A 24359-nucleotide genomic window follows, 5' to 3' on the forward strand; every position below is an offset into this window, starting at 1 on the left:
CAAGCGTGTGTCTGCGCAGGCGCCAGCCGGGCGCACGTGCCAGCAGCCAGCTGACCGCCGCCCGCCGGGTCCCGGGCATCGAGGCGTGGGCCGTGCTCAGGCGCTTCTGGACAGCACCGTGCCTGTCCCTGTCTGTGGGCTCCCCGTACGGCTCGGGTCTGCGTGTGCCTGGACCCGTCCCCGGGGGCCGGGGGGGAGGGGGCGACGCGGGATGCCGAGCAGGGGCCACTCCCAGGCCCTGCCTGTCCTCAGGGAGCACGCCCCGCACGGCCCCTAGGGGAGCTGGAAGGGACGGGCCTGGCTCCCTCACCATTTGTAGGTCCCAGGCGCCGTCAGTCCCCTAGTGCCTGCCAGCCTGGGGGAGGGTACACCGCCGAGGGCGCGACCGGCCTCCGGCCGGGGGCTCCCGGGCTCCCGCCTCCCACACCGCAATGGCTGCGGGCTTGGGCCGGGGGCCCGGGGGCCCAGGGGCCCAGGGGGACCCAGCTGGACCCGAGGGCAGCGGCACGGGGGAGTACCGCCCCGGCGACAGCTCCCCGGTCGCTTTGCCCTCTGCTGTGGCAGCCCTGACGGGCTGTCCCTCCCCCAGGAACAAAGTCTTGCGGCTCTCGCGGGGGGGGGGGGGCTGGACGTGCCAGGGGCCCTCAACTGGGAGGTGACCCTGTGTCTGCCGGCCTGCTGGGTGCTGGCCTACTTCTGTGTCTGCAAGGGGGTCAAGTCAACAGGAAAGGTACAGCTGGAGGCCGGCGGGTCGGGGTGGGTGATGATGGCAGGGGTGGGGACAGCATGGCCGGTGGGGAGAAGGGGTGTCTCCGCGGAGGGGGGGGGGCAGGGGCACCACGCCTTGCGAGGTGACCGGGCCAGGGCCTGAGGCGGGGGCAGGTCCTTGAACCCAGCCCGGTGGATTTCCCACGCGTGCCTGGGTAGTCCTCCGCAACTTCCACACTCCAGCCCAGCTGCCTTCCGTCCTGAGGGGACAGGCCCAGGCGACCGCCAGCTGAACTTGCCTGTGTCGGGCAACCCCGCCCCAGTTTCCCTCTCTTCCTCACTCACTACTTCCTCACTCTCTGCTTTGCGGCCAGCCTGGGGGGACCCGGCCCGTGGCCCTCCCTTGCCTACCTGTCCTGCTCTGCTGAGGGTGGGACGGAGGCAGAGGTCTTCGCGGTCACCTCGCTGTCGCCTCTGTCTCCGGCCGGCCCAGTCCACTCCGTCCTGCCCAGGACCCTGCCTCTGTGCAGAGAACCACAGGAGGCATGGGACCTGCCTCCAAGTCATGTCCTGCTCCCCAGCCGGGGAAGGTCCTGCCTCCGCCCTCCCTCTCTACAGCTGACCTATACTTGCTGGGGCGGCCGATGGCCAGCTGAGCACCCCACTTCCTTCAGGAGGAGCCCAGGCTCTGAGGAGTAGAAGGGGGGGCTGCAGGCTGGCCTCCCGCTTGACCTCGGAGTGGACCGTACCACAGTGGGGGGAGTGTGGCCCGCCTGTCCCCCTGCTGAGGCTGGGGGCCCCTAAGTGGCGAGGCGGGGCCGCAGGGCCCCTTCTGAGCAGGTCCCCCCTCCGTCCCCCCCCCGCCCCAGATCGTGTACTTTACGGCTACCTTCCCCTGCATGGTCCTTATCGTGCTGTTGGTGCGGGGGGTGTTGCTATCCGGCGCCCTGGATGGCATCATCTACTATGTCAAGCTTGACTGGTCGAAGCTGGGGTCCCCTCAGGTGAGGGGGCGGTGGGCTGGACGGGACGAGGGGCGGGCCAGGCCGGCAGGGCCCCTCACCTCCTCCCCGCCCTGGTCTATCTCCAGGTGTGGATAGATGCCGGGACCCAGATTTTCTTTTCTTTCGCCATCGGCCTGGGCGCCCTCACGGCGCTGGGCAGCTACAACCGCTTCAACAACAACTGCTACAAGTAGGTGCCGCAAGGCTGCCCCACCGCCCCCGCCACGCATCCTCGGGCAGCAGGCGGCCTGACCAGTCCCCGCGGCCCCTCTGCCCCCAGGGACGCCATCATCCTGGCCCTCATCTACAGCGGGACCAGCTTTTTCGCTGGCTTCGTGGTCTTCTCCATCCTGGGCTTCATGGCCGCAGAGCAGGGCGTGCACATCTCCAAGGTGGCGGAATCAGGTGAGGACCCCGACCTCTCCGCCCGGCCTTCCGTCCTAACAGACCCCATCCGCGAACACACGTGCACACAGACGTTCTGGGAAACGAGAGACAGATTCACTTCGCTTGTCCCGTCACTCGGGGCCGAGGGAGGCCTGGCCGAGCAACTGCGAGGCACAGCTGTTCCCGTTGGCCCCGAGCCGGAGCCTCGCGGGCCGGGCCACGGGGGGCCTCGAGCTCTCGTCCGTCCATCCGTGCATCCCTCCCCGGGGCCCTGGGCTGAGCCCCTCACATTCGGCCGAGTGTTGCAGAGGGAGAGGAGGGGCTTTCCGGGGTGAACGGTGACCGGTGACCACAAGGGCAGCCGGCCGGCAAGACCCGGAGCCTGAGCCAGACACCCCGCTCTTGCGGGCTCAGGCCCCCCCGGCAACACCTTGACTCAAGGGGAAAGGCCCCCAGCCACCGCACGCCCCGCCCCGGCGTCATGCTTCAGTTTGGAAGCTCAGGGAAGGGGAGAAGGGGAGGGCGGCGGGCAGTGACGAGGCCGGACGGAACGGAACGCGGGCGCGGGACACAGGTGTCGAGACCCTGCCGCTTCCCCCTTCAGGGCCCGGCCTGGCCTTCATCGCCTCCCCCCTGGCCGTCACGCTAATGCCTGTGGCCCCCCTCTGGGCTGCCCTGTTTTTCTTCATGCTGTTGCTGCTCGGCCTGGACAGCCAGGTTTGCAGGGGGGGCGGGGGGGGACAGGACGGAGGGTGCCGGGAGGGTGGGGGAGGCCCCGGGGCGAGGGGGGACGGCTGGCAGGTGGCCGCAAGGGCGTGGCCTGAGCGCCCGGCCACAGTTTGTAGGTGTGGAAGGCTTCATCACCGGCCTGCTCGACCTCCTCCCGGCCTCCTACTACTTCCGTTTCCAAAGGGAGATCTCCGTGGCCCTCTGCTGCGCCCTCTGCTTTGTCATCGACCTCTCCATGGTGACTGATGTGAGTGGGGGCGGGGTGGGGGCCGCCCCAGGCCTCCCGCTGCCTGCCACCTTCCCTGACCCGGCTCCGTCCCCAGGGCGGGATGTACGTCTTCCAGCTGTTTGACTACTACTCGGCCAGCCCAGCAGCACGACCCTGCTGTGGCAGGCCTTCTGGGAGTGCGTGGTGGTCGCCTGGGTGTACGGTAGGTCCGGGCCCCGGGGCGAGCTGGGGGTGCGGGCCGGAGCAGGGGTGGTGGGGCGTCCGGCTCCAGCCCTCCCGCCTCGCTCGCCCCAGGAGCCGACCGCTTCATGGACGACGTCGCCTGCATGATCGGGTACCGCCCTTGCCCCTGGATGAAATGGTGCTGGTCCTTCTTCACCCCGCTGGTCTGCATGGTAAGGGCCGGGGGAGGCCCGAGCCGGGGGAGGGGTGCCGAGGGCCCGCCGCTGGCTGAGCGCGCGGCGGGGGGTTCTCACCTGCAGGTCATCTTTATCTTCAACGTGGTGTACTACAAGCCGCTCGTCTACAACACCTACGTGTACCCGTGGTGGGGCGAGGCCATGGGCTGGGGCTTCGCGCTCTCCTCCATGCTGTGTGTGCCCCTCCACCTCCTGGGCTGCCTCCTCAGGGCCAAGGGGACCGTGGCTGAGGTCAGTCCCCTGCACCCCCTCTTCCCTGCACGACTCCCTCCTTCCCTCCCTCCCTCCCTCCCTCTCACCCACCGGATCAAGGCGTTTCCTCCCAAGTGCCCCTTCTCCCACCCACTACTAGGATGTAGCATCAAGCTAGGAGTCTCTGGGCCAGAAGTCTCTGGGCCGGCCCACAGGGGGGTGGATGGAAGGAACGCTGAGCCTCCAGGTCTCGAGGTCACGGCAGGGGGAGGAGAGAGAGGTCTGTCCCTAGCCCCTGCCCCGTTTCCCTAGGACAGAGTGTGGGGTGTGGTCAGTGCCTGTGGGAGGGGCCCCGGACCCCCACCCGTGGCAGGTGGTGGGAAAACTCCAAACTCCTGCGCAGCCGACTTCAGTCCTGAGGGGACACGCCCAGGTGGCAGCCAGCTGCCCCTTGCCTGTGTCGGGCATCCCTGCCCCAGTTTCTCTTCTAGCAGGGTACAGAGACACCTGTGAGAACACTCGTGCAGGGCAAGGTGGCTCACTAGAGGAAGGTTGGAATAGAGGACGTGGAGTCAAGCTGCAGAATCCAGCACAGATCTTCCCCATGGCTACTTGGCACCAAAAACACTCGTCTCGTAAGACGTCACAGTAGCTCACGCTTCCTGTGTTCCAGGCTCTCTCTCAAGTGCTTTGTATACGTCAACCCGGTATGTCAGTTTTCCCGCAAGCATGATAGCAGCCACGGTCTCCTCCTGCCGTGTTGCCACTGTCCTTCAAAGCGTGAGCGCATGCTCTCTCTCCACGGCTGCAGAGACTCAAAGCCTGTCCATCTCTGGATGGTGCTAATTGCATCTTTACTCCATCCGTAAAATCGTGTGGATAGCCTGTAATCCGTGGGCTAAATTATTAAATTCACCTCCACCAATTTAGCTGGAATAAAATAGTAGAGGGAACATGGGGCAAGGAGGAAATTAGCTAGTCCAAATGAAAAGATGGGTAAAGTGACAAAGAAATCAAGCAGGCCTAAGGGTTACAGTCCTCACTTCTACATTAGACGTGAGGCTCGCATAGGCACTTTTCGTTTCTTTTATCTGCCGTCCTTTCCCTCCCCGTTCCCTTTGCCCTCAGCCAACATCCCAGCTCATGAGGATGGGGTGACCCAAGCCTTCTTTCCCAAGGGGGCTGAGCCCTTGCTGGGCCATAAGGACTCACTGCCATCTTCCGCTGAATTTTACCTTCCCACGTAGCGGTACCAGGAGATGCCCCCGCCCCCCAAATTCTGTGGGTCTCCAGCACACTTCTCCCCAACCCCAATGTAGGGCAGCGGCTCTCTCTCCTCTGGATCACCAGGATACCTCTCCCCAGCCAATGCAATAACCCCTCTGGCTTGTTGGTGCAAGAGCACAAGGAGCCCCAAATGGCCAGGGAAATGCTGCAAAGTCAGTTTAGTGCAGCCTTTTTGTGGAGACCGTGACGGTGAATGAGACTTTGGTATGTCCAGGGACAGCATTGCCGGCAAAACCATGTCAGCAGGGAGGGCAGGTACGTATGTAGACAGACTATTCCAGGAAGGAAAACTTGTTGCCCCCTGCATGAGGGAGGGGGTCCGATGTAGTCAACATTTCAGCAGATCGCCTGGGTGATCTCTCTCAAGAATGACACCATTATGTGGGCCTCTGTTTTTGGTAGATGGGGCATGGAGCAGTAATAATACCCAGATCAGTCTTGCCGAGGTGAAGGCCGTGTTGTTCAGCCCGTGAATAACGGCCATTTCTGTCCCCATGGCCCCTTTTATCATGAGCCCACTGAGTCGGAATCGGGGCAACGGGGGGAGGGAGTGCCCGGTTGGCTCAGTCGGTTAAGCGGCCATCTCTTGATTTCAGCTCGGGTCATGATCTCACAGTGCGGTTCGTGGGTCCAAGCTGCACGTCGGGCTCTGTGCTCACTGCATGGAGGCGGCTTCAGATCCTCTGTCTCCCTCTTTCTGACCCTCTCCCGCTCGCACACTGTCTCTCAAAAATAAATAAGCGTTAAAAAAGAGAACCGGGGTCCCTGGGGAAAGAGGCTGACTGCCATGCACAGAAGGGGTCGTCTTATCTACCTGATTACCAAAAGCCCCCTCTGTACTGGGTACACCTTGGTGAACATGCACAAGGAATGAATGTTTCCTCACGATGTGGACCCATTCTTGGAAGTCCATTCATATAGTTCTTCCCCAGCCTGCCTTGCTATCAATCCTCCATCAAATGCTTCCAGGTCTGAAACACACCCCCTGGAAGGGACAGGGCTGAGGTACAATGGCGGCCAGCTGGGAGGGTTGTGGGGGTGGTACAACGGCTTTCTGACAATCAGTTATTCACCTTCGTCGTTAAACAAGTCATCCTTTCCCTACTGATCTTCAACATCAACTTCACTATGTAATTATTGCCCATATGTGTTGGAGACATTTTCTAGACTTTCTCTCAAGCCCATTGTTGTGTCTGAATATGCCCATACCTGCACCACACTCCCCTTTGAAAAGAATATGACAGGGGAACCTGGGTGGTTCGATGAGTTAAGCGTCTGAGTTGGTTCCGGCTCAGGTCGTGATCTCACAGTTCGTGAGATCGAGCCCTGAGTTGGGCTCTGCGCTGACAGTGCAGAGCCTGCTTAGGATTCTCTCTCCCTCTCTCTGCCTCTCCTCTGCTCACTCGCTCTCTCGCTCTTTCTCTCTCTCTCTCTCAAAATAAATAAGACTTAAAAAAAGAAAAAGAATATTTACAGGAAAAAAATTCATGAATGTCAATTGTAGGATTGTAACAGAACAATGTTTACTTTATTGAGCCTACATCAAATGCACCTGAACCAGAGCTCCTGCCATCCCAAGACCAACAAGAACCTCCTGTACCTTTCCAGGCCAGTCAGTGTCACCCCCTACCCCCCCCACACACACACACTGTGCCAGGCAAGCTTAGTAACTGCTTAAAGTGCCACAAAAGGACGAGACTATGTAAAGGCACATAGAGTAGGGTGTTGCGTATACAAGAAGAGCATAAACATTAAAAGCAAATCCTCTGGTGTCTTGAATTTCCTTTTTTTTTTTTTTTTTACTTTAAAAGTTATGAGATTGGTAATGGGGGGTTAACTGCCTTAGAGACAAAAAAAATCGCTATTAAAACCAACCTTTTCAACAAAATAACCATTATTGCCATCCTTGACTCCTTGTCCTTTCCTTTATCATCTTCGTCTTCTTTCTGTTCCTCTTTTTCTCACTTTTTCAGCCTTTACAGCCCCATTTTCTTTTCTTACCTCAGGTCTCTGTTAGCCACATACCCCAGAATATCCATTCTGTATTTTTCTCCATCTGAACAACCTTATCATCTACTCATTTCTCCCCGTTTCTTTGTGGCATCTCCCGTGGAAAGGGTGGGATATTCCCCTTGAGTAGAATGCGATGCTCAGAACAAAATAAGGAAATGGACAAAGGGCTGCTGGATGAATTTAGATCCTTAGGTGGTTTTCTATTTAGGGGGAAATGAGCTGTGTCTGCCTCTGCCATGTCTTGCCCTTCGCAGAGCGTTTGGAGTAGGAGGCGCAAGCATATAGATGAAGCTCCTGATGCTCCTCCCGGCACCATGTGGACTCTCAGTTTTATTCCTTTGGTCTATATGTGTCCCCATATGCCAATACCACACTGCTTTGATTGCCGTTGCTTTGTAATAAGTTTTGGAATCAGCAAGTGTGTGTCCTCCCATTTTATTCCTTTTTTTCAAAATTGTTTTGATTGATCATGTCCCTTTGCAATTCCACGTGAATGCAAAGATCGACATTTCTCTTTCTGAGAAAGAAAGAAAGAAAGAAAGAAAGAAAGAAAAGAAGAAAGAAAGAGAAAGAAAGAAAGAAAGCCGTTGCAATTTTTATAGGTACTGCCTTGCATCTTTAGATCACTTTCGGTAGTACTGCCATCTGCCAAGACCATTCAGTGGGGAAAGAGTAGTCTCTTCAACAAGTGGTGCTGGGACAACTGGGTATCCACGTGTAAAAGAATGAAGTTGGACCCCTGCCAGACACCATATGCAAAAATTGACTCAAAATGAATCAACAACCTAAATGGGATGTCTTTCATTTATTTAGGTCTTCTTTAATTTCTTTCAGCAATGTTTTATAGTTTTCACGTATGATCCTTACTTACCCTTCCTTGGTTAAATTTATTTCTAAGTATTTTATCCCTTTTGATACTATTGTCGGGGGGATTATTTTCCTATTTTCATCTTCAGATTGTTCATTGCTGGTGTACCAAAAAACAACTGATCTCTGCGTGTTGCTCTTGTAACCTGAAACTTTCCATAATTCATTTATTAGCTCTAGCAGTTTTTTGTGGATTCCTTGAGGTTTTCTATATATAAGATCGGGCCCTCTGCACATAGAGATAGTTTTACTTTTTTGATGCCTTTTATCTCTTTTTCTTGCCTGACTGCTCTGGATGGAACTTGTAGTACAACGTTGAAAATCACTGTTGAAAGTCGGCATCCTTTCTTGTACCTGATCTTAGAGTAAAAGCTTTCAGTCTTTCACCACTGAGTATGATGTTAGCTGTGGGTTTTTCATAAATCCCCTTTATCATGTCTTGGAAGTTCCCTTATATTCTTAGGGTTTTTTTTTTTGTTTTGTTTTGTTTTTTGTAAATGTCTTCATTATGAAACGTTGTTAGATTTTGTCAAAAACTTTGTCTACGCCAATTAAGATGATTGGGATTTTTTCCCCTTTGTTTTATTGATTCCCTGGTAGATTTCACATATGGAACCACCCTTGCATTCCTAGAACAAATCTTACTTGGTGATTCTGTCTGTGTAATTCTTTTAATATGTTGCTGGATTCAGTTTGCTAGTATTGTGCTGAGGGTTTTTGCATCTGTATTCATAAGGGATACTGACTTGTAGTTTGTTTGTTTGTTTTCGTGGTGTCTCTACTTAGCTTTGGTATCAGGGTAATGTCAGCCTCATAGAATGAGTTAAGAGCCGTTCCCTCCTCTTCTGTTTTTTGAGTTTGAGGAGGATCAATGTTCATTATTCTTTAAGTGTTTGGTAGAATTCTCCAGTGAGGCTACCTGGTCACGTATTTTTATTTGATGGGTATTTTTTTTATTATTGGTTCAATCTCTTATTATAGGTCTGTTCATATTATCTTACCCACATTTCCATGAGGTTTGCTCCTTCACTTCTTTCAAGTCTTTGCTCAAGTGTCTACTCCTCAACAAGGATGTTCCTGGCTACTGTCACTAAAATGAACCCCCACCCCTATCTCCTGTCTCTCTTCCATGCTCCTTTTCCCTTAGTAATCATTGCCATCTAACATACTATTTATTCACCCTATGTATTGTCTGCTGCTTTTGCAGGACTGTAAGCTCCATGGGGCGGAAATTTCTGCCTGGATTGTTCACCACTGCAGGCCTAGTGCTTAGCAATAGTGGACATTCGGTTAATATTTGTGGAATAAATGCATGAATAAATCAGGATAGCTGGAGCTCAGTGAGAGAACAGTTCCTAGATGAGAAAGAGGTGGGCCACAGTAATGAATATGGATTTTAGCTTCAAGTGCAATGGAAGGCACAGGAAGGCATCAAGAAAGGCAGTAAAATTATCTAATTTATGTTTTAAGATCAATCTGGAAACTGTATTTGAGGGGGACTGTGGTGAATTCAGAAACCAGTAACTTTAGTGTCAATAGCTTTCAGGAGAGAGATGATGATGGCTTGAACTAGTATTTCAGCAGTGGAAAAGGGGAAAAGTTGATGAATTCAAGAAATACTTAGAATGTAAGTGAGACAGTGCTGGTAAATGGAAGTGTGTGACCACACCCACGCTTGCGCTGTGTTTTTCTGTATTATACCAATTGCTTATAAGGAGAAAGCATTTGTGTATTATACACACAATAAGATGAATAAGAAATAGCAGAAGAAAGTTTAGATGAGCTTTATATGCTTTCTGAATGGGGAAGACTTCTCTAAGCCTACCAACAATGGAATAATAATAACAGCCACAATTATTGGGTGATTAGTCTGTGTTCTAAGCATGAAATATGAATGAGCTCATCTCATTCTGAAAGATACCAACATTTTCATTGTGGTTGTTTTTAGTACGTGAAATGATTGATTGTTACTTTCTTCTCCAAACTTGCCCATATTTTCTTTATTTTCTACAGTGAGCATGGATTACCTTGGTAAGCAGAACACAAATTAAGAAAGTTACTCAGTAATTGTTCTTCAGCAAAACTTCTAATTAGTTCCCAAGTGAACTACTTTGTTGAAGTTTTAGTAGTTTTGTTCAATTCTTTGGAGGCCAATCTTTCCTTTGAAAGTGCTTCTAATTGGCACCTTTTCTTGATGCAATTAGGAGGGTTGTGATGAAGTCCCTGAAGTCACCAGATCTCAGGCCCAGGCTAACCACCTCGGGGCCAGTGCACACAGACTTTGAGCCATTCCAAAAAGCATCCTTTGTAAATTGCACACATAATGCTCATCCTACCTGGAAAGTTATTCTCCAGGGCACAAGTGATAGCTTGGTTCATCAGCATTTAATCAATATTACATGAAGAAATATGTTGCTTTTCTACCTCTTCCAGGCACTCCCATATACAATCCCATATGTCTGTGAATACAAAAACCATGCATGCACAGCCAGATACTCAGGAGGGCTCAGCACTTCACAGCCCTCTTCTCTCTAGTGCCGGTGCTGGCCTGGCCACCTCTGCTGTGTAGTAGTCACAGCATTCATGTTTCTGAATCATAGAAGACTTGCTTGGAATGTAGTAAATATATTTAAAAAGACAGTAGGCACAATCTGTGATGACTATGGGTAAGAGGTGGCAGGGCCAGGGCGTACACATTCAAAGAAAGTGGTGATTAAATCAACATTGATCTCTTTGCCAGTTGCCAGATACTCAACATTTTTCTTGAATTCCTGAGCTTCAAGTCAGTATAGCCACATAAACTAGGCACATAAACTCCTGTAGGTGCCTGTAACCCAACTAACCTCCAACCAACCTCACTATATTTCCGCTGCTCTCCAAAGTCTTCTGTCTCCTTTTCCTGTCTTGATGACAGGTGTTCCCACAGCCACTCATGCTCTCATCTTATGCCCTCCCATCAATCCCTGTAAGTGTATCATAGCCACCCTTCCCAGGCCACCTTAGGCCAAGTGTGCATTGTCTCTCACCATACAGATTCCATGGCTCCTTCCCTCTGGGAACACCACCACCCCCCAGACCACTGAGGTGCGTAGGGTCATTTTGCCCCTGACCACTCCCTGCCCCACACCCTGTGGTCTCAGATGTGTCCCTCCTCCCTAGGATACTGTGTGCTGCCTGGAGTGGTGGGACTTCTTGTCTTTGCCCCTCTGCCTCCAGGCTGCATGTGCGTGTGCGTGCGTGTGTGTGTGTGTGTGTGTGTATCGTGTGCATGCGCACAGCTGCCTGGGTTGGCGCAGTCACTTCTTTCTTTCACACATAACAAGGCCATGGTGGACGGGAACATGAGGCTGTACTGCTGTCAGCGACATTATCATTACACTTGCCTTCAATGGAAACAGGACCAAGGCAATAATCAAAATGGGTCGTGGACTAAATGGTATTTGAGCTGTGCCTTCAAGGAAGAATGGAGGTTAGATACATGGCAAAGATGTGTGAGAGCATTCAAAGCAAGGGAACTGCTTGGGCAATGGAGACTCATCAGTTCCTTTACCTTTTAAAACTCTTTATTATGGAAGTTACACATTACACACAGGAGAGAGAATAGTATTTAAAAAAAAACCACCTTCCCTTCACCCAGCTCTAACACTTGTCAACATTTCACTAGTTTATTTTGAGAGTAGGGAAAGATTTTTGGGGAGAGAGATGTGGGAGTTAATGTTTCTTGAAGTGATAGAAGAAGAAGCACCCACCCAAACTTGTCCAAATAAAGGGGTGACCACACACCTTTTTATAAGGGCATTGCAGGTCCCTGAGGTCCAGGGCCCAGGTGGGATTGGAGCGGGTGACATCAGCCACAGTCTCTCCCCCTCTCTCTCAGGAGCCACATGGGTTTCATTTAGCATTGTGGTAATGTGGAGGGGCCCAGTACTGCTTAAGATGTGGCTAATCCTTGCTACCATGAATTTGGCACTCTGTAGCCCAGGGGCTGGTCTAAGCATCACTTTTCATCCCTGTCCCTTGCAATCCTCACCACAATCTCAGGAGGTGTGGAATAGTATCGCTTCATTTGATAGCAACATGGACTCCTCTCTCAGCATAGCACTGATAGCCCTGGACTATCTATCCCCAGGAATTTGCTGGTCTGTAAGCTCCTGGGAAGGGCCTTTAGTGGATTCTTCTGTGTTGTCAACATCTTCCCTCAGTGACTTCCAGTCACACTGACCAAAGAGCAAGTTGGTCCAGGCACTAGAAACATGATCCACATGGTTCCTGCCCTTCAAGTTCTGTTGCTCTCATTGAGGAGTGCCCCTCTGGTGGCTCTGAGGGTCTTTTTGTGGTAGAAGATGGGGTAATCACCTAGGCATGATAAGCAAAGTGGTCAGAGCTGTTAACTGAGGAGAGCAGGCAAGGGTGGAAATAACTGATGCTCATGATGCTTTTCTGTGCATCAGTTAAGAATGCTTTATGGGCTTAAAGTATAAGGAAATGTATTGTTGACTGAACATGAAGTCTAGAGGGAGGTGGTGATGATGTTGGTTTAGTTGTCCAATGAAGGGTCATCAGGGTCCTAGGCCCCCTCCTTCCTGACCTTTTTAACAGCATGTGGGTGTTCATAGATTTCATGGTGGGACTAGTCACTTCTTCCTATGAATGGTTTGTAACCACTGCATTAAAACAAGTTGTTTTGGTACCTAATCCCACAGGCTAATTTGTGAGCTCCTTGAGGGCATAGACAATGTCTTATGCTTTTCTGTACCCCAAGTCCCACGTCCAGTGCCTGGTACATACAAGGTGCTCATTCATTCATTCATTCATTCATTCAAGAATTATTCCTAAGTGTTGTGATGGAGGGGAACACAGGGATCTATGGCATTTATCTCAGCGTGTGGTGTGGAAGTAGCACCAGTAAACACTTTTTTGGGGATTATTACACCTGACCTGAGTCCTTGAATCACAGAGGCCTCAGCTCAGCAAAATATTGAAGGCTTTAATTCTGTTAGCATCTGGGGTCTGAAGATATTCCTATACCAAAGCTCATGGGGGTTCACAGTTCAATTACTTCTTGTTGAACACCTATGATGTACCAGGTTTTGGAGTGACAGAAATTAATCATAATTCTTGCCTTCAAGGAGTCTAAGACTGGTCAGGGAGACAAACAAACCACTTCAGTACTACGTGATGAGTAAGCATGCGGGGCCAAAAGGAGGGGCACCTACCTAAGCCTGGCAGGTGGGGTTAGAGGAGAGGCAGTGTGCACAGGCTGCCAGGAATAAGTGGCATTGAAGGGTGAGAAGGAGTCAGCTGGCCCAGAGGCCAGAAGGGGGGCAGATTGTAAAATGCCTTAGTGAGGGTGCTAAATGTCATGAAGATGGGGCACATTACAGGCCTCCGGTGGTGCTGCTGATCCAGGTGATCTCCAGGTTATTTTCTGATGTGGGATTCAACTTCAGGGTTGGCTCTGCCTTTCTACTGTTTTACTGTACGTAGTTTGGAGTTGGGAGCTCCTTGTGTTTTTGTTACTGCTAGCTCTTTGGCCAGAGAAGTGGTTGCCTTAATGTTTTGTTTGGGTCAGGTCATGACCTTCTTTCCGTCAGTGTTTTTGTCTCTTACAGTGCTCCAGATGATAGATGCAATTGTCCATGAAGGAACAGTGAAACATCCACAAATACCCCAGAACTTCCACATTTTGGAAAGCCTTAGGATTCATTCTATCTCTCTGAACACAAGAAAGGGGGCAGTAAGGTGCCCAGGTGCACAGAACCATGAAGCAGCCCTCAGAGAGAGGAGTGGAGCCACAAGGTGTGCTGTGGGATGACCATCTGGATTCTTGAAAGGGGTCCAAGTTAGTTCTGGCAGACCCCATCTTTCCCTTCACCTTGCATTGGGTTCGTGCTTCATCTGGTTATAGCTCTTCAGAAGTCTCCTGAGAGCACCCTTAACTTCCTTGTTCCTCAGGCTATAGATCATAGGGTAGAGCATCGGAGTTACATTGGTGTAGATTAAGGACACAACTTTGTCCTGTTCTGGGGTGTAGCATGACTTGGGGCGAATGTAGATGAATATTGCACAGCCATAGTGCAGAACAGAGACCAGCAGGTGCCCAGCACAGGTGGAGAAGGCTTTGCTCCTTCCCTCAGCTGAGTGGATTCTGAGGATGGCAGCAATAATGAATGCATAGGAGAGCAGAATCAGCAAGAAGGGAATCAACAGGATGAGCATGCAGACGAAGAAGACTGCAACCTCATTGGCTCTTGTGTCTGAGCAGGCCAGAAATAGCACAGCAGGGATGTCACAGAAAAAATGATTGATCTCATGGGACTGACAAAAGGGCAGTAGGAATATCAGTGTAGTAAGGGCGAGTGAGAGTGCAAAGCCGCTGATGCATGCCAGAGTCAGCATCTGCAGACAGACGGTCCGGGTGATGATGATTGTGTAGCGCAGGGGGTTGCAGATGGCCACAAAACGATCATAGGCCATCATGGCCAGGAGGAAACACTCTGCGCCACCGAGGGCGATGAAGAGGTGCATTTGCAAGGCACAGCCCAGGAAGGACATCCGCTGGCTCCTGGACAGGAAATTGGCCAGCATGTTAGGGACAATCACCAATATATAGCAAATTTCAATGGTGGACAGATTGCGAAGGAAGAAATACATGGGGGTCTGGAGGCAGGAGTCAACGAGGGTGATGAGCACAATAGTTGTGTGCCCTGCTAGGGTGACAAGATGCATGATTAGAAAGAGTCCAAAAAAGAAGATTTGCAGTTCACCCAGGTCCCCAAAACCCAAGATAATAAACTCAGAGCTTAAGGTGTGGTTTTTCTGAAACTGGGCCATGTTACATTCTCCTTTGTAGAATTCCTGGCTTGAAAAAGGCAGTTTTCTAGCAATTCTCCAAGTTGTGGGAGACCCTAGGGCTCTTTCTAGAGATGGGAGTGTAGCTGGCTCTGCAGGACCTCCACCTCCCTTTGCTGGGCTTGGCCCTTGTCTTCATTCTGTTACCTTTTTTTGAATTCTGCCCTCTGCTCACTGAGAATGAACTGTTCACTGTGAGGTCACTTTAGTTCACCTGTTGAGTTATAAAAAATGAACTGGAATGAGTAAAGTCTATATATGGACTTGTTTTTCATAGACCTTAAAGATAGTCTTTCTTTTACATTTTGAACAGTTGTCTTTGAGTGGGGATGAAGGGGCTGAGCTTGATGTTATTAAATAGGTTTAAACAGAGGCGGGCCCTGCAGGGTCATTGATTGTGTAGGGAATTCTTGTAGGATGTAAGGTCCGGAGAGTTGATTTTAAAGACAGTTTTGGGGGTGCATGGGTGTCTCAGTTGGTTAGGCATCCGACTTCAGCTCAGTAGTGATCTCACGGTGTGTGGGTTCAAGCCCTGTGTCAGACTCTGTGCTGACAGCTCAGAGCCTGGGGCCTGCTTTGGATTTTGTGTCTCACTCTCTCTCTGCCTGTCCCCCACTTGGGCTCTGTCTCTGTCTCTCAAAAATAAATAAATGTTAAAAAAAACATTTTAATTAAAAAAAATAAAGACACTTTTGACTGTGTGCATAGGCTGTATTGCCCTTCCTTTACTACCTCCCCCAAAGTCACAGGATTCCTGGGAATACCAGGAGAGGAAGGAGTGGAACCAGCAGTTGTTGTTGCCTCTTCTCTTTCAGTGGTCCTCGGTCCCAGGGAGGCCCTGGCTTATGTGTCACCTCCTTCCATATACCTCCCTTGACCCTTGGACTGAGTTAGTACTTCACTTAGGTTCCCACTCTGGGCTTCCACAACTATGTTATTTATCACTGACTTCTGTGATTTTTTTATGATCTCTCTGTCTAACCCAGCAACCTATGAGCTCCATGGTAGTAAGCTCCATGGTGTCTTATTCAGCCTCTAAAACAGTTGGTCACACATATTGGGAGTATCAATACATATTTCTTGAATAAATGCTTGTTGGTCATTTCTGCATTCTTCACAGTTAATACAGGGTTAGGCACTGAGTAGGTGCTTAACATAGGCTTGAAGGAAGGGTTCAGTGAAGTATTGGGGATGGCTGAGGCCATGATCACCCAGGGAGGGTGTAGAGTGAGAGGAACAGAGGGCAAAGTGTGGGTCCTGTACAGGGTGGCAATGAAACAGAAAGAGCTAGGAGAGAGTTGTGGTGAGAATGACAACTCTCAGGACAATGGGAGTTTGAGTGCCTGGCGGGGGTGGGAGGAAGACAATAGCTTTGGCTGGTCTGCTTCCAGAGTGCAGGAGAGAGGGGATAAGACCCAGCAGCCTCCTGGACTTTGGGGAACATGTTTGCTTCTTTCTTCACTTGGCAGGAGCCAAATACAAGTAAGAAACCTTGTGTTTAGCCTTAGATTTCTTCCTGTGCCTCCTTCCATCACAGCAGAAGACAGAACAAGATTTCTAAAGATTCTAGAGATATAACAAATCTAGAATCAGTGGGAGTTAAGGGTCCCCGGGGAGTGGAGTTGTCACCTAAAGGACAGATGGTCACTTAGGTATGTACCATGTCTACTGGGGCCACTGAGATTCAAAGTGGGTTCAGTGAAACCCGAAAAACCATTCCGATGATAGCTTTGCTTGGCTTAGACAATGGTTGATTCCAGTATGGCAGCCACTTGCATGTTACACTATTATTTTGGTTTTTATTGACCTAAATGGCATGTGGAGTCTTACAGTTGGATGGGTCCCTAAAGGGCAACTTGACCACTCTGCACTTCAGAGTACATGGTCATGAAGTCTTTTTCCCTGGATGACCCATGCCCCGCTCCTACCCCCACCATCAACCTTGACTAGAAACGACAGTAAGTTCCCACCCGCAGTCCCCTGCCCTGGCAAAGCACACAGTCCAGCCTGGCTTCCTTGCTCTGCTGCCTCCCTGCTCTCAGCCTCCCTGGAGCCCATCTGTCCCTTGATAACTGTGGGTGAGAGTGCATTTCCTGGTTCATGTTAATCTTCCTTGGGCTAGGACCCTTGGCTTTAGCTTTGTCACACCAAATAATTTCCACTCTTTTCCCCCAAGGCAGTGCTGCAGAAATATTGGGTTGCTTTATTTGGGCCTTAAACCTTGAAAATACTGAGAAACACACAAATGAAAGTAAAAGTCATACATAATCCTAACATTTAAAAAGTGAGAAGTGGAAGTCAGTGTAAAAATTTCTGTTCCTTCAGTCCTACTCCCACTTTCCCAGAGAGAGCCACTCTTAGCAGTGAGGCTCATTTCCTTTCCTGCTTCGTCCTATGTGTATAAACAGACACTTCACACACATGTGCACTCATACACATGTACACACACATACACAAAACAAACATAGACACACATGTACACACATACACACTCACCTACACACTCACACATAAACACAAACACATACATGCAGGCACACACATACAGACACACAATGCACATACATATGTGCATGCATACATTAACACACACATGCACACACATATATACACATATTCACACATTCACACACATATATACATAAACATTCACCACACTCACACATTAAAAAGCTTAAATGGGGGAGCACCTGGGTGGCTCAATGACTTGGGTGTTGGACTCTTGATTTCAGTTCAGGTCATGATCTCATGGTTCATGGGTTCCAGCCCCATGTTGGGCTCTGCACTGACAGCTTGGAGCCTGCTTGCAATTCTCTCTCTCTCTCTCTCTCTCTCTCTGTCTCTCTCTCTTTCCCTCTCCTTCTCTCTCTGCCTCTCCTTCACTCACACGCATGTGCATGCACTTGCTCTCTCAAAATAAATAAATAAACATTAAAAAAAAGCTTAAATGGGGGACACTTGGGTGGCTCAGTCAGTTGAGCGTCTGACTCTTGATTTGGGCTCAGATAGTGGGATCATGGGATCAAGGCCCACATGGGGCTCTGTGCTGAGTTAAGATTCTCTCTTTTCCTCTGCCCCTATTCCCCGCTTGCTCTCTCTCTTCTCTCAAAAAAAAATTCTAAGTGGGATAATAGTATATAAACCTACTGCCCTTAATGTTTTCACCTAATAATATGTCTGGGACAAGTTTTCAGTGAATACACATTGCTTTACTTCATTCTTTTTAACTGCTGCCTTTTACAGTATGGATGCACTATAATGTAATTAATTGTAATTAAATAATAATAACACATGATAACAAATATAATCTGTAAACAAAACTAAATAATATGTAAACAAAACTAAATAAAACATAAAATAAATGATAAATTAATTAGTGTTTTATTACTTCTGAATCAAAGTGGTCTCTACCTGTTTCTTATCACACTTTATGGTACAAAGCACATCCGCACATGGAGTGGGAAGCAGCTGCTGTGCTCTACAGCTAGTGTGTCCTTCCTGCTGCTCTCCCATGCCCTGTGAACAGCCCTGGTGTTACCTGGGAAGGGCAGGTCAGTGCATGGAGTGGAAATCCTGGAGAAGCCCTGTCAGACATTCTTCTGCTATCGCCTGCTGTTGGTGAGGAGGCTTGAGAAGGAGGAACAGAGCTTCTTCAGGGGAGAAATGGCAGGGACAAGTGGCCTGGACCTGGCAGCACAGCTTCCTAGAGCCCAGAAGGTGGCTTTCTTGTGTGTCTGGACCACAGGGAGCAAGCCCTCAGAAGTATTGCCTGATGGCTGTTAAGAAGGGAGTGTCTTTAGAGGAGTTGCCACATTCTGTCACTTGAGTTAAATAGTCATTAAGGCAGGACTCTGCAAGTCCTAGAGGAGAGGTCAGGAAGGAGGCTGTCCCCGTGATTCCCCACCAAGGGGACAGCCTTCTCCAGGTCATAGAGCTGAACCTACACCCAAACCCAAACCCAGTGACCTATGTTTTCTTTGCAAAAAAAGTACCGTGTAGGTCTTGATGAGGTTGACTCAGATCTGCTGAAAGTGCAGCCCTCAATGTGCGATCAACAGTATGTGAATGGGCCTTGGGCTGATTTTAGAGGCAGAAAGTGTACATGCTTGGCTGGATTTGAATCAAGCGAACAAGCCTTGCTATGAAGGAACATAAATTGGGCAATGAAACCCGAGATTGGTGGCTTTTTAAGTCCCCCAATCCACAATGCTGAGAATCCATGAGTCTTTGTAATGACTACAAAGGGGCACAATCTGAGTTATCAGGCCCTCTATTTTTAATGTGAAAACCCTGAGTGTTCAGAGTAGCTTACCTGAATCAGGTGGGGAATAAAAGTGGTGAGCTCTTGAGAACACTACTACTCAGCTGACTTGACCTTCTGTCTAATACCTTCATCTCCCCAGTCCCAGGCTACATATAGCCCAATGTCCGACCTGTTCCATGGTTTGCATCTTGGCAAAGCAGGGCCCAGCCTACTTCTGGGGTCCCCCGAATGCTTCACCTGCATTATTTAAGCACTCTACATGCTGCAGCTGCTCTGGGCTGCTGACCACAGCTCTTCCTTTTGTTCACTTCCATTGCCTACTGACTTGCTCAGAAAAAAGTCTCCTTACCATCACTGCCCTTTTAGGAATACCAGGGCTCAGGCCAAAGCCATTGCCATGTCTCAGAATCTTCCATTCCTTGGAGGGAGCACAGGGCTGGGTTCTGGGCAGCAGTAAGGAGAAGCATTTTGCCACAGCATGAAACAGGAAACAGGACCCCCATAAAGCCTTATTTGTGCTTAGAATCAACCTCCCTCCATCATCCCAATGGTTTCTGCCTGTGATCCTCCTCTCAGAGGGGCTCCCAACACTCCAAGATGGGTGTGTGATACTTTTCCAGCCCCTCTACCTTCCTCTTCCTCCTCTCTGGCTAGTCTCTCTTCTTGGCCACAGTTCCTTTTTTTTTTTTTATTTGAGAGAGAGAGAGAGAGAGCGAGCGAGCGAGAATGTGTTGGGGAGAGGGGCAGAGGGGCAGAGGGAGAGACAGAGAATCTCAAGCAAGCTCCATGCCCAGTGTGCAGCCTGATGTGGGGCTCAATCTCACGACCCCAGGATCATGACCTGAACTAAAATCAAGAGTCAGACACTCAACCGACTGAGCCACCCAGGCACCCCTATGGCCACAGTTTCTAATACAAAAGCTCTTCTTCTTTCTAATGGAGATAAAAGCCATGTATCAGGCTTTGGGAACACCTCCTTGACATGATCTTGCCCTGCATGTGTTGTAAAGGGCAAGAGAGGGACCTGGTAAGCAAAATCACTGAGCCTTTCTGAGCTAAGCTGGCTCAGTGGAAACCAACGGAAGCCCGAGAGAGCAACTTGGCCTGGAGACAGAGGTCAAGGCCACAACAAATCTTTGGCAGGGTCAGCGGACACAGCACTTCGGCTCAGGGCTGACAGTACCTGCTCTTTCACCAGGTAGTGTGCATGCTTGCTTTAGTACCATGATTACCCAGGGGGGAATGGAAAGTAAGTTTAAACCTGAATTGAACACTTTGAAGGAAAGGCCCTTCAAATGACACGTAAGTACTGGAGTTGCTACCTCTGCAGATTCCTAGATGTTCTAAAGCAGTGATAGCGCAGCTACCCCACCACTCAAAATTACCCACAATTCCTGCATTTCCCTCCAGTTAGACATCACAGAATCTGATAGGATTTGGGGCAACACAGCACTGAATTCTGACAGCATCATTCTGCTGGACCTGGACATTGGCTTGACTTCCAAATTTGGTAGGTACAGGGCCAAGAGTGGATATTTGTGTGATCCTATTAACTGTTTAGACTGTGTAATAGGAACATCCTGGGTGAGTTAGCACTGAAATAATCTAATTTCTGACACCCTGAATGAACAGAACCCATTCCTGTGAATGGTGGCCCAGACTGCAGAACTCCCTATTAATCATCCAGAACCTCAGAGTGTGAGCAGAAGGGAGGTTGGAGAGCATGGTTTGGGACTTCAGTTGTTTCAACTTGAGCTCATAAGTTTGAAATACTTTTATTTTGGGCTTTTCTCTAATGTCTTTAAATTTAAACTTGCAAGGACAATTTTGAATTGTCTTGTCTTCCCAGAAAATTCATTATGGGTTTATGTCTGGGATATCTTGTATGTTGGGCTTTTATTATTAGAGTATCTTATGGTTGCCATTTGATCTTGTAAAACCTCTGATATTACAAGATATTACACAATGGTGACTAGAAATAATTTGAATGAGGAAATAAAGTAAGGAGTAAACTTTTGGCTGTGGGTACACCATAGACTTCATTAATAGTTAAGCCCAATGGGTAAAGAGATTTAAAAAAATCTGTGAAATGTCATGTGTGTGTGAGTTGCGGAGGATAACTCTTTTCTCCTGTGGTTTCCTCAAGGAAGGAGATGCCACATGCAGATGCAGTGAAATATGCTGTTGGTGGGCATCCATAGGTCTACACTTCTTCCTTGAGTGGTTAATTTGACAAAGGTTCTGAGTGTGGGAAATTTGGTCTTTTTCTCCTCTCTTTCCACCCAGCTGAGTGGGAGGCAGGGATACTGGAAATGCGAATCTGCTCTTCAGACCCCAAACCTTCCCCCAGTGCATTGTTTCAAGTCTAGACTGGGAGGGAAGTATAGGGAATTAGCAAGCCCAGTCAGTCCCTATAGACAGGCTGTACCCACCAGCCAGCTTTTACCAGTATAAAGATTGTGTTTTGCTTCCCCACCTGATGGAACTTTTGTAGTATCTCTCAGCTGATTCAGAACTCTGGCCTTTCTTTACTTCTCCAAATTCTCAACTTAAGTGCTAATATTTGTGTTTAATTTTCTTAGAAATTGTGGTACCAAGTGGGCAGGAATGCAGTCCTCACGGGGTGCCTGAGAATTCTTTTGGTTTCTTAGCTTCTGGTCCCCAGAGTGAACTCCAGTCCCCTTCTTCACCATACTGTCTGTGGGTCCCATGCCTGCCTGCAGATCATGAGGAAGCCATACCCTGTGCCCTCACACCTGGGGCACTAGAGCCCTTCTCTGTGGAACTGATGCATGTATTCCGTTAGAATGTGACAAAACATGGGAATGCAAACTGGTGCAGCCACTCTGGAAAACAGTATGGAGGTGCCTCAAGAAACTGAAATTAGAACTACCCTACTACCCAACAATCGCACTACTAGGTATTATCCAAGGGATACAGGTGTGCTGTTTCGAAGGGACACATGCACCTCAATGTTTATAGCAGCACTATCAACAATAGCCAAAGTATGGAAAGAGCCTAAATGTCCATCGATGGATGAATGGATAAAGAAGATGTGGTATATATATATATATACAATGGAGTATTACTCGGCAATCAAGAAGAATGAAATCTTGCCATTTGCAACTACGTGGATGGAACTGGAGGGTATTATGCTAAGCGAAACTAGTCAGTCAGAGAAAGACAAATATCATATGACTTCACTCATATGGGGACTTTAAGATACAAAACAGATGAACATAAGGGAAGAAAAGCAAAAACAATATAAAAAAACAGGGAGGGGGAAAACATAAGAGACTCATAAATATGGAGAACAAACAGAGGGTTACTGGAGGGGTTGTGGGAGGGGGGGTGGGCTAAATGGGTAAGGAGCATTAAGGAATCTACTCCTGAAATCATTGTTGTACTATATGCTAACTAATTTGGATGTAAATTTTAAAAAATAAAATTAAAAAAAAGAAATTTTTGTCCACCAAAAGAACTTGATGATATTCCCCTAAGTTTTTATCTTAAGAAGATTCTTCTTTTGCTTTTAATATGTGTATCTAAAGTCTATCTGGGTTCACTTTTGGTGTATTTTTTTTAGGAATTTTTAATTTATTTTTTATATAATTTATTGTCAAATTGGCTAACATACAGTGTATAAAATGTGCTCTTGGGTTTTGGGGCAGATTCCCGTGGTTCAAGGTACAGACACTAATTTTATTCTGTATGAATATCCAATAGATATATATTACAATTTATTAAAAATGTCATCTTTCCCTCGTCGACCAAGTTTGCAACATAACAAACTTCTCTGTAGTCTAAGTAAATAAAATTTTAATTTTTTGTTCTAGAGCTCACTTATCACAGCCCAGATAATCAAGACTTATTGTACAGCAGTTATAGTTACAGTTAGACACAAAAAGGAGGAAAAAGTTAAGGTCAGGATAAATGGTTTACACAAACGTTGCATCTCAAAGGTAGAAGGGGTAATTCTTATGTATAAAATTCATAAAATATTTTTAGGATATTTAAATAAAAGATACTATTATAAAATAAAAAAAAAAGAGTGTGACAAAACAATGTGGCTGATTATTTTCTCCTAAACAGTCTCTTCTTGTTTTGCAAAGGTTAGCCACAGATTGATAGGTTCTCTTTATTTTCTCACCTTGTATTTAGGCGACCACAAAGAATTCCATAGTTGGAATTATCTGAGAGTAGGTACATTTGAAACAGTACATTTGAAACAGTAGGTTTCAGCTAGTGCACATTTTAGAATTCATGGGGGTCCTTTGTCATCTAGTTTTGTTGTAGACTTGTCTCGGACTTTAGACTTTGCTATCTTATTCTCTCTCTTTGTCTCATTTTTTTGGGGGTAGAAGAGGGATGTGAAATTTAAAAAATGATGTTATTGCCACTGCTGCCACCTTCCCAGAATCTAGAAATTGTATTACTTCTGTATCAGAATAGTTAATAAAGATGTTTTAGCTTTGACACAACAAAATACAAAACCAATGATAAGTTTTGAGTAAAATAGTACCTTGAGAGCATGGAATCCTCATTCCAGATATCTCCTGAAATGACAAATGAAATACACATTATAAGGGGGAGAGGGTTCAGCAGCAAATAGCAGCAGCCTTTTATTAGCTGTTGTTTAGAGTAGTGCTTATTTTATTTTATTTTATTTTGAGAGACACACACACACACAGACAGAGAGAGCAAGTGGGGAAGGGGCACAGAGAGAGACAGACACACATATACACACACACACACAGAGAAAGAGAGAGAGAGAATCCCAAGCAGGCTCTGCACCACCACCGCAGAGCTGGATGTGGGGCTCGAACTCACAAACTGCAAGATCACGACCTGAGCTGAAGTCGGACGCTTAACCAACTGAGCCACCCAGGCACCCCTAAGGTAGTGTTTTTCTTTCTTTCTTTCTTTCTTTCTTTCTTTCTTTCTTTCTTTCTTCTTTCTTCCTTCCTTTTGTGAAGGACCTTTCTTTGTCTTTCTTTTAAAATACTATTTCCAATCCAAAATGGATTGATACTTTTGTAAAATATAGTAGAATTTATTAGTGAAATTAACAAAAAAGACATATGAAATACAAGCCCATATTTTTTATTATTATATTCAACACACATAAACTCACCTTGTTTGCATATATACTTGCTCTCTGTCCTTTTCACAGGCCAGGAACAGTTTGCAGACCATCATCAACTTGCAGACTATGTTTCTTAGGCCATAGATTCTAAGTGGACATGAATTTTGGAGGGACGTTATTGAACTTACTGCATGGACCATCACTGTTTTGTGAATCTCACTTTCAGTAGTTCTTGTGTAGAGTGCACAAGAGCATTTTAAAGGCAGAGTCAGCACAGCACCTTGGGGGATCACATCCACTAACTGAGAAGGGCCAGGCCTGG

At 48.3% G+C, this 24359-nt stretch overlaps 2 protein-coding genes across 2 annotated transcripts; one reads left to right on the forward strand and one right to left on the reverse strand.

Moving 5' to 3' along the window:
* The first annotated feature begins 66 nt into the window (after positions 1-66).
* Positions 67-6315, forward strand: LOC105259688 (sodium- and chloride-dependent creatine transporter 1-like). Its single transcript, XM_045050887.1, is given in 12 exon segments — positions 67-611; positions 614-730; positions 1578-1712; positions 1799-1902; positions 1993-2117; positions 2704-2816; positions 2938-3075; positions 3152-3193; positions 3196-3259; positions 3352-3452; positions 3540-3707; positions 4163-6315. Coding segments are annotated over 12 exon segments (1338 nt in total). The 5' UTR covers positions 67-431; the 3' UTR covers positions 4214-6315.
* Positions 6316-13706: 7391 nt separating this feature from the next.
* On the reverse strand, positions 13707-14669 carry LOC101095561 (olfactory receptor 10V1-like). Its single transcript, XM_004001064.3, has one exon. It carries the CDS (start codon positions 14667-14669, stop codon positions 13707-13709), a length of 963 nt encoding a protein of 320 aa, XP_004001113.1.
* Positions 14670-24359: the final 9690 nt, after the last annotated feature.

Source organism: Felis catus, chromosome X (assembly GCF_018350175.1).
Source record: "Felis catus isolate Fca126 chromosome X, F.catus_Fca126_mat1.0, whole genome shotgun sequence".
In the NCBI taxonomy this organism is placed as follows: domain Eukaryota; kingdom Metazoa; phylum Chordata; class Mammalia; order Carnivora; family Felidae; genus Felis; species Felis catus.

Coding starts and splice junctions, on each gene's coding strand:
- LOC101095561 (XM_004001064.3), bottom strand. CDS start 14,669: ATGGCCCAGTTTCAGAAAAACCACACCTTAAGCTCTGAGTTTATTATC.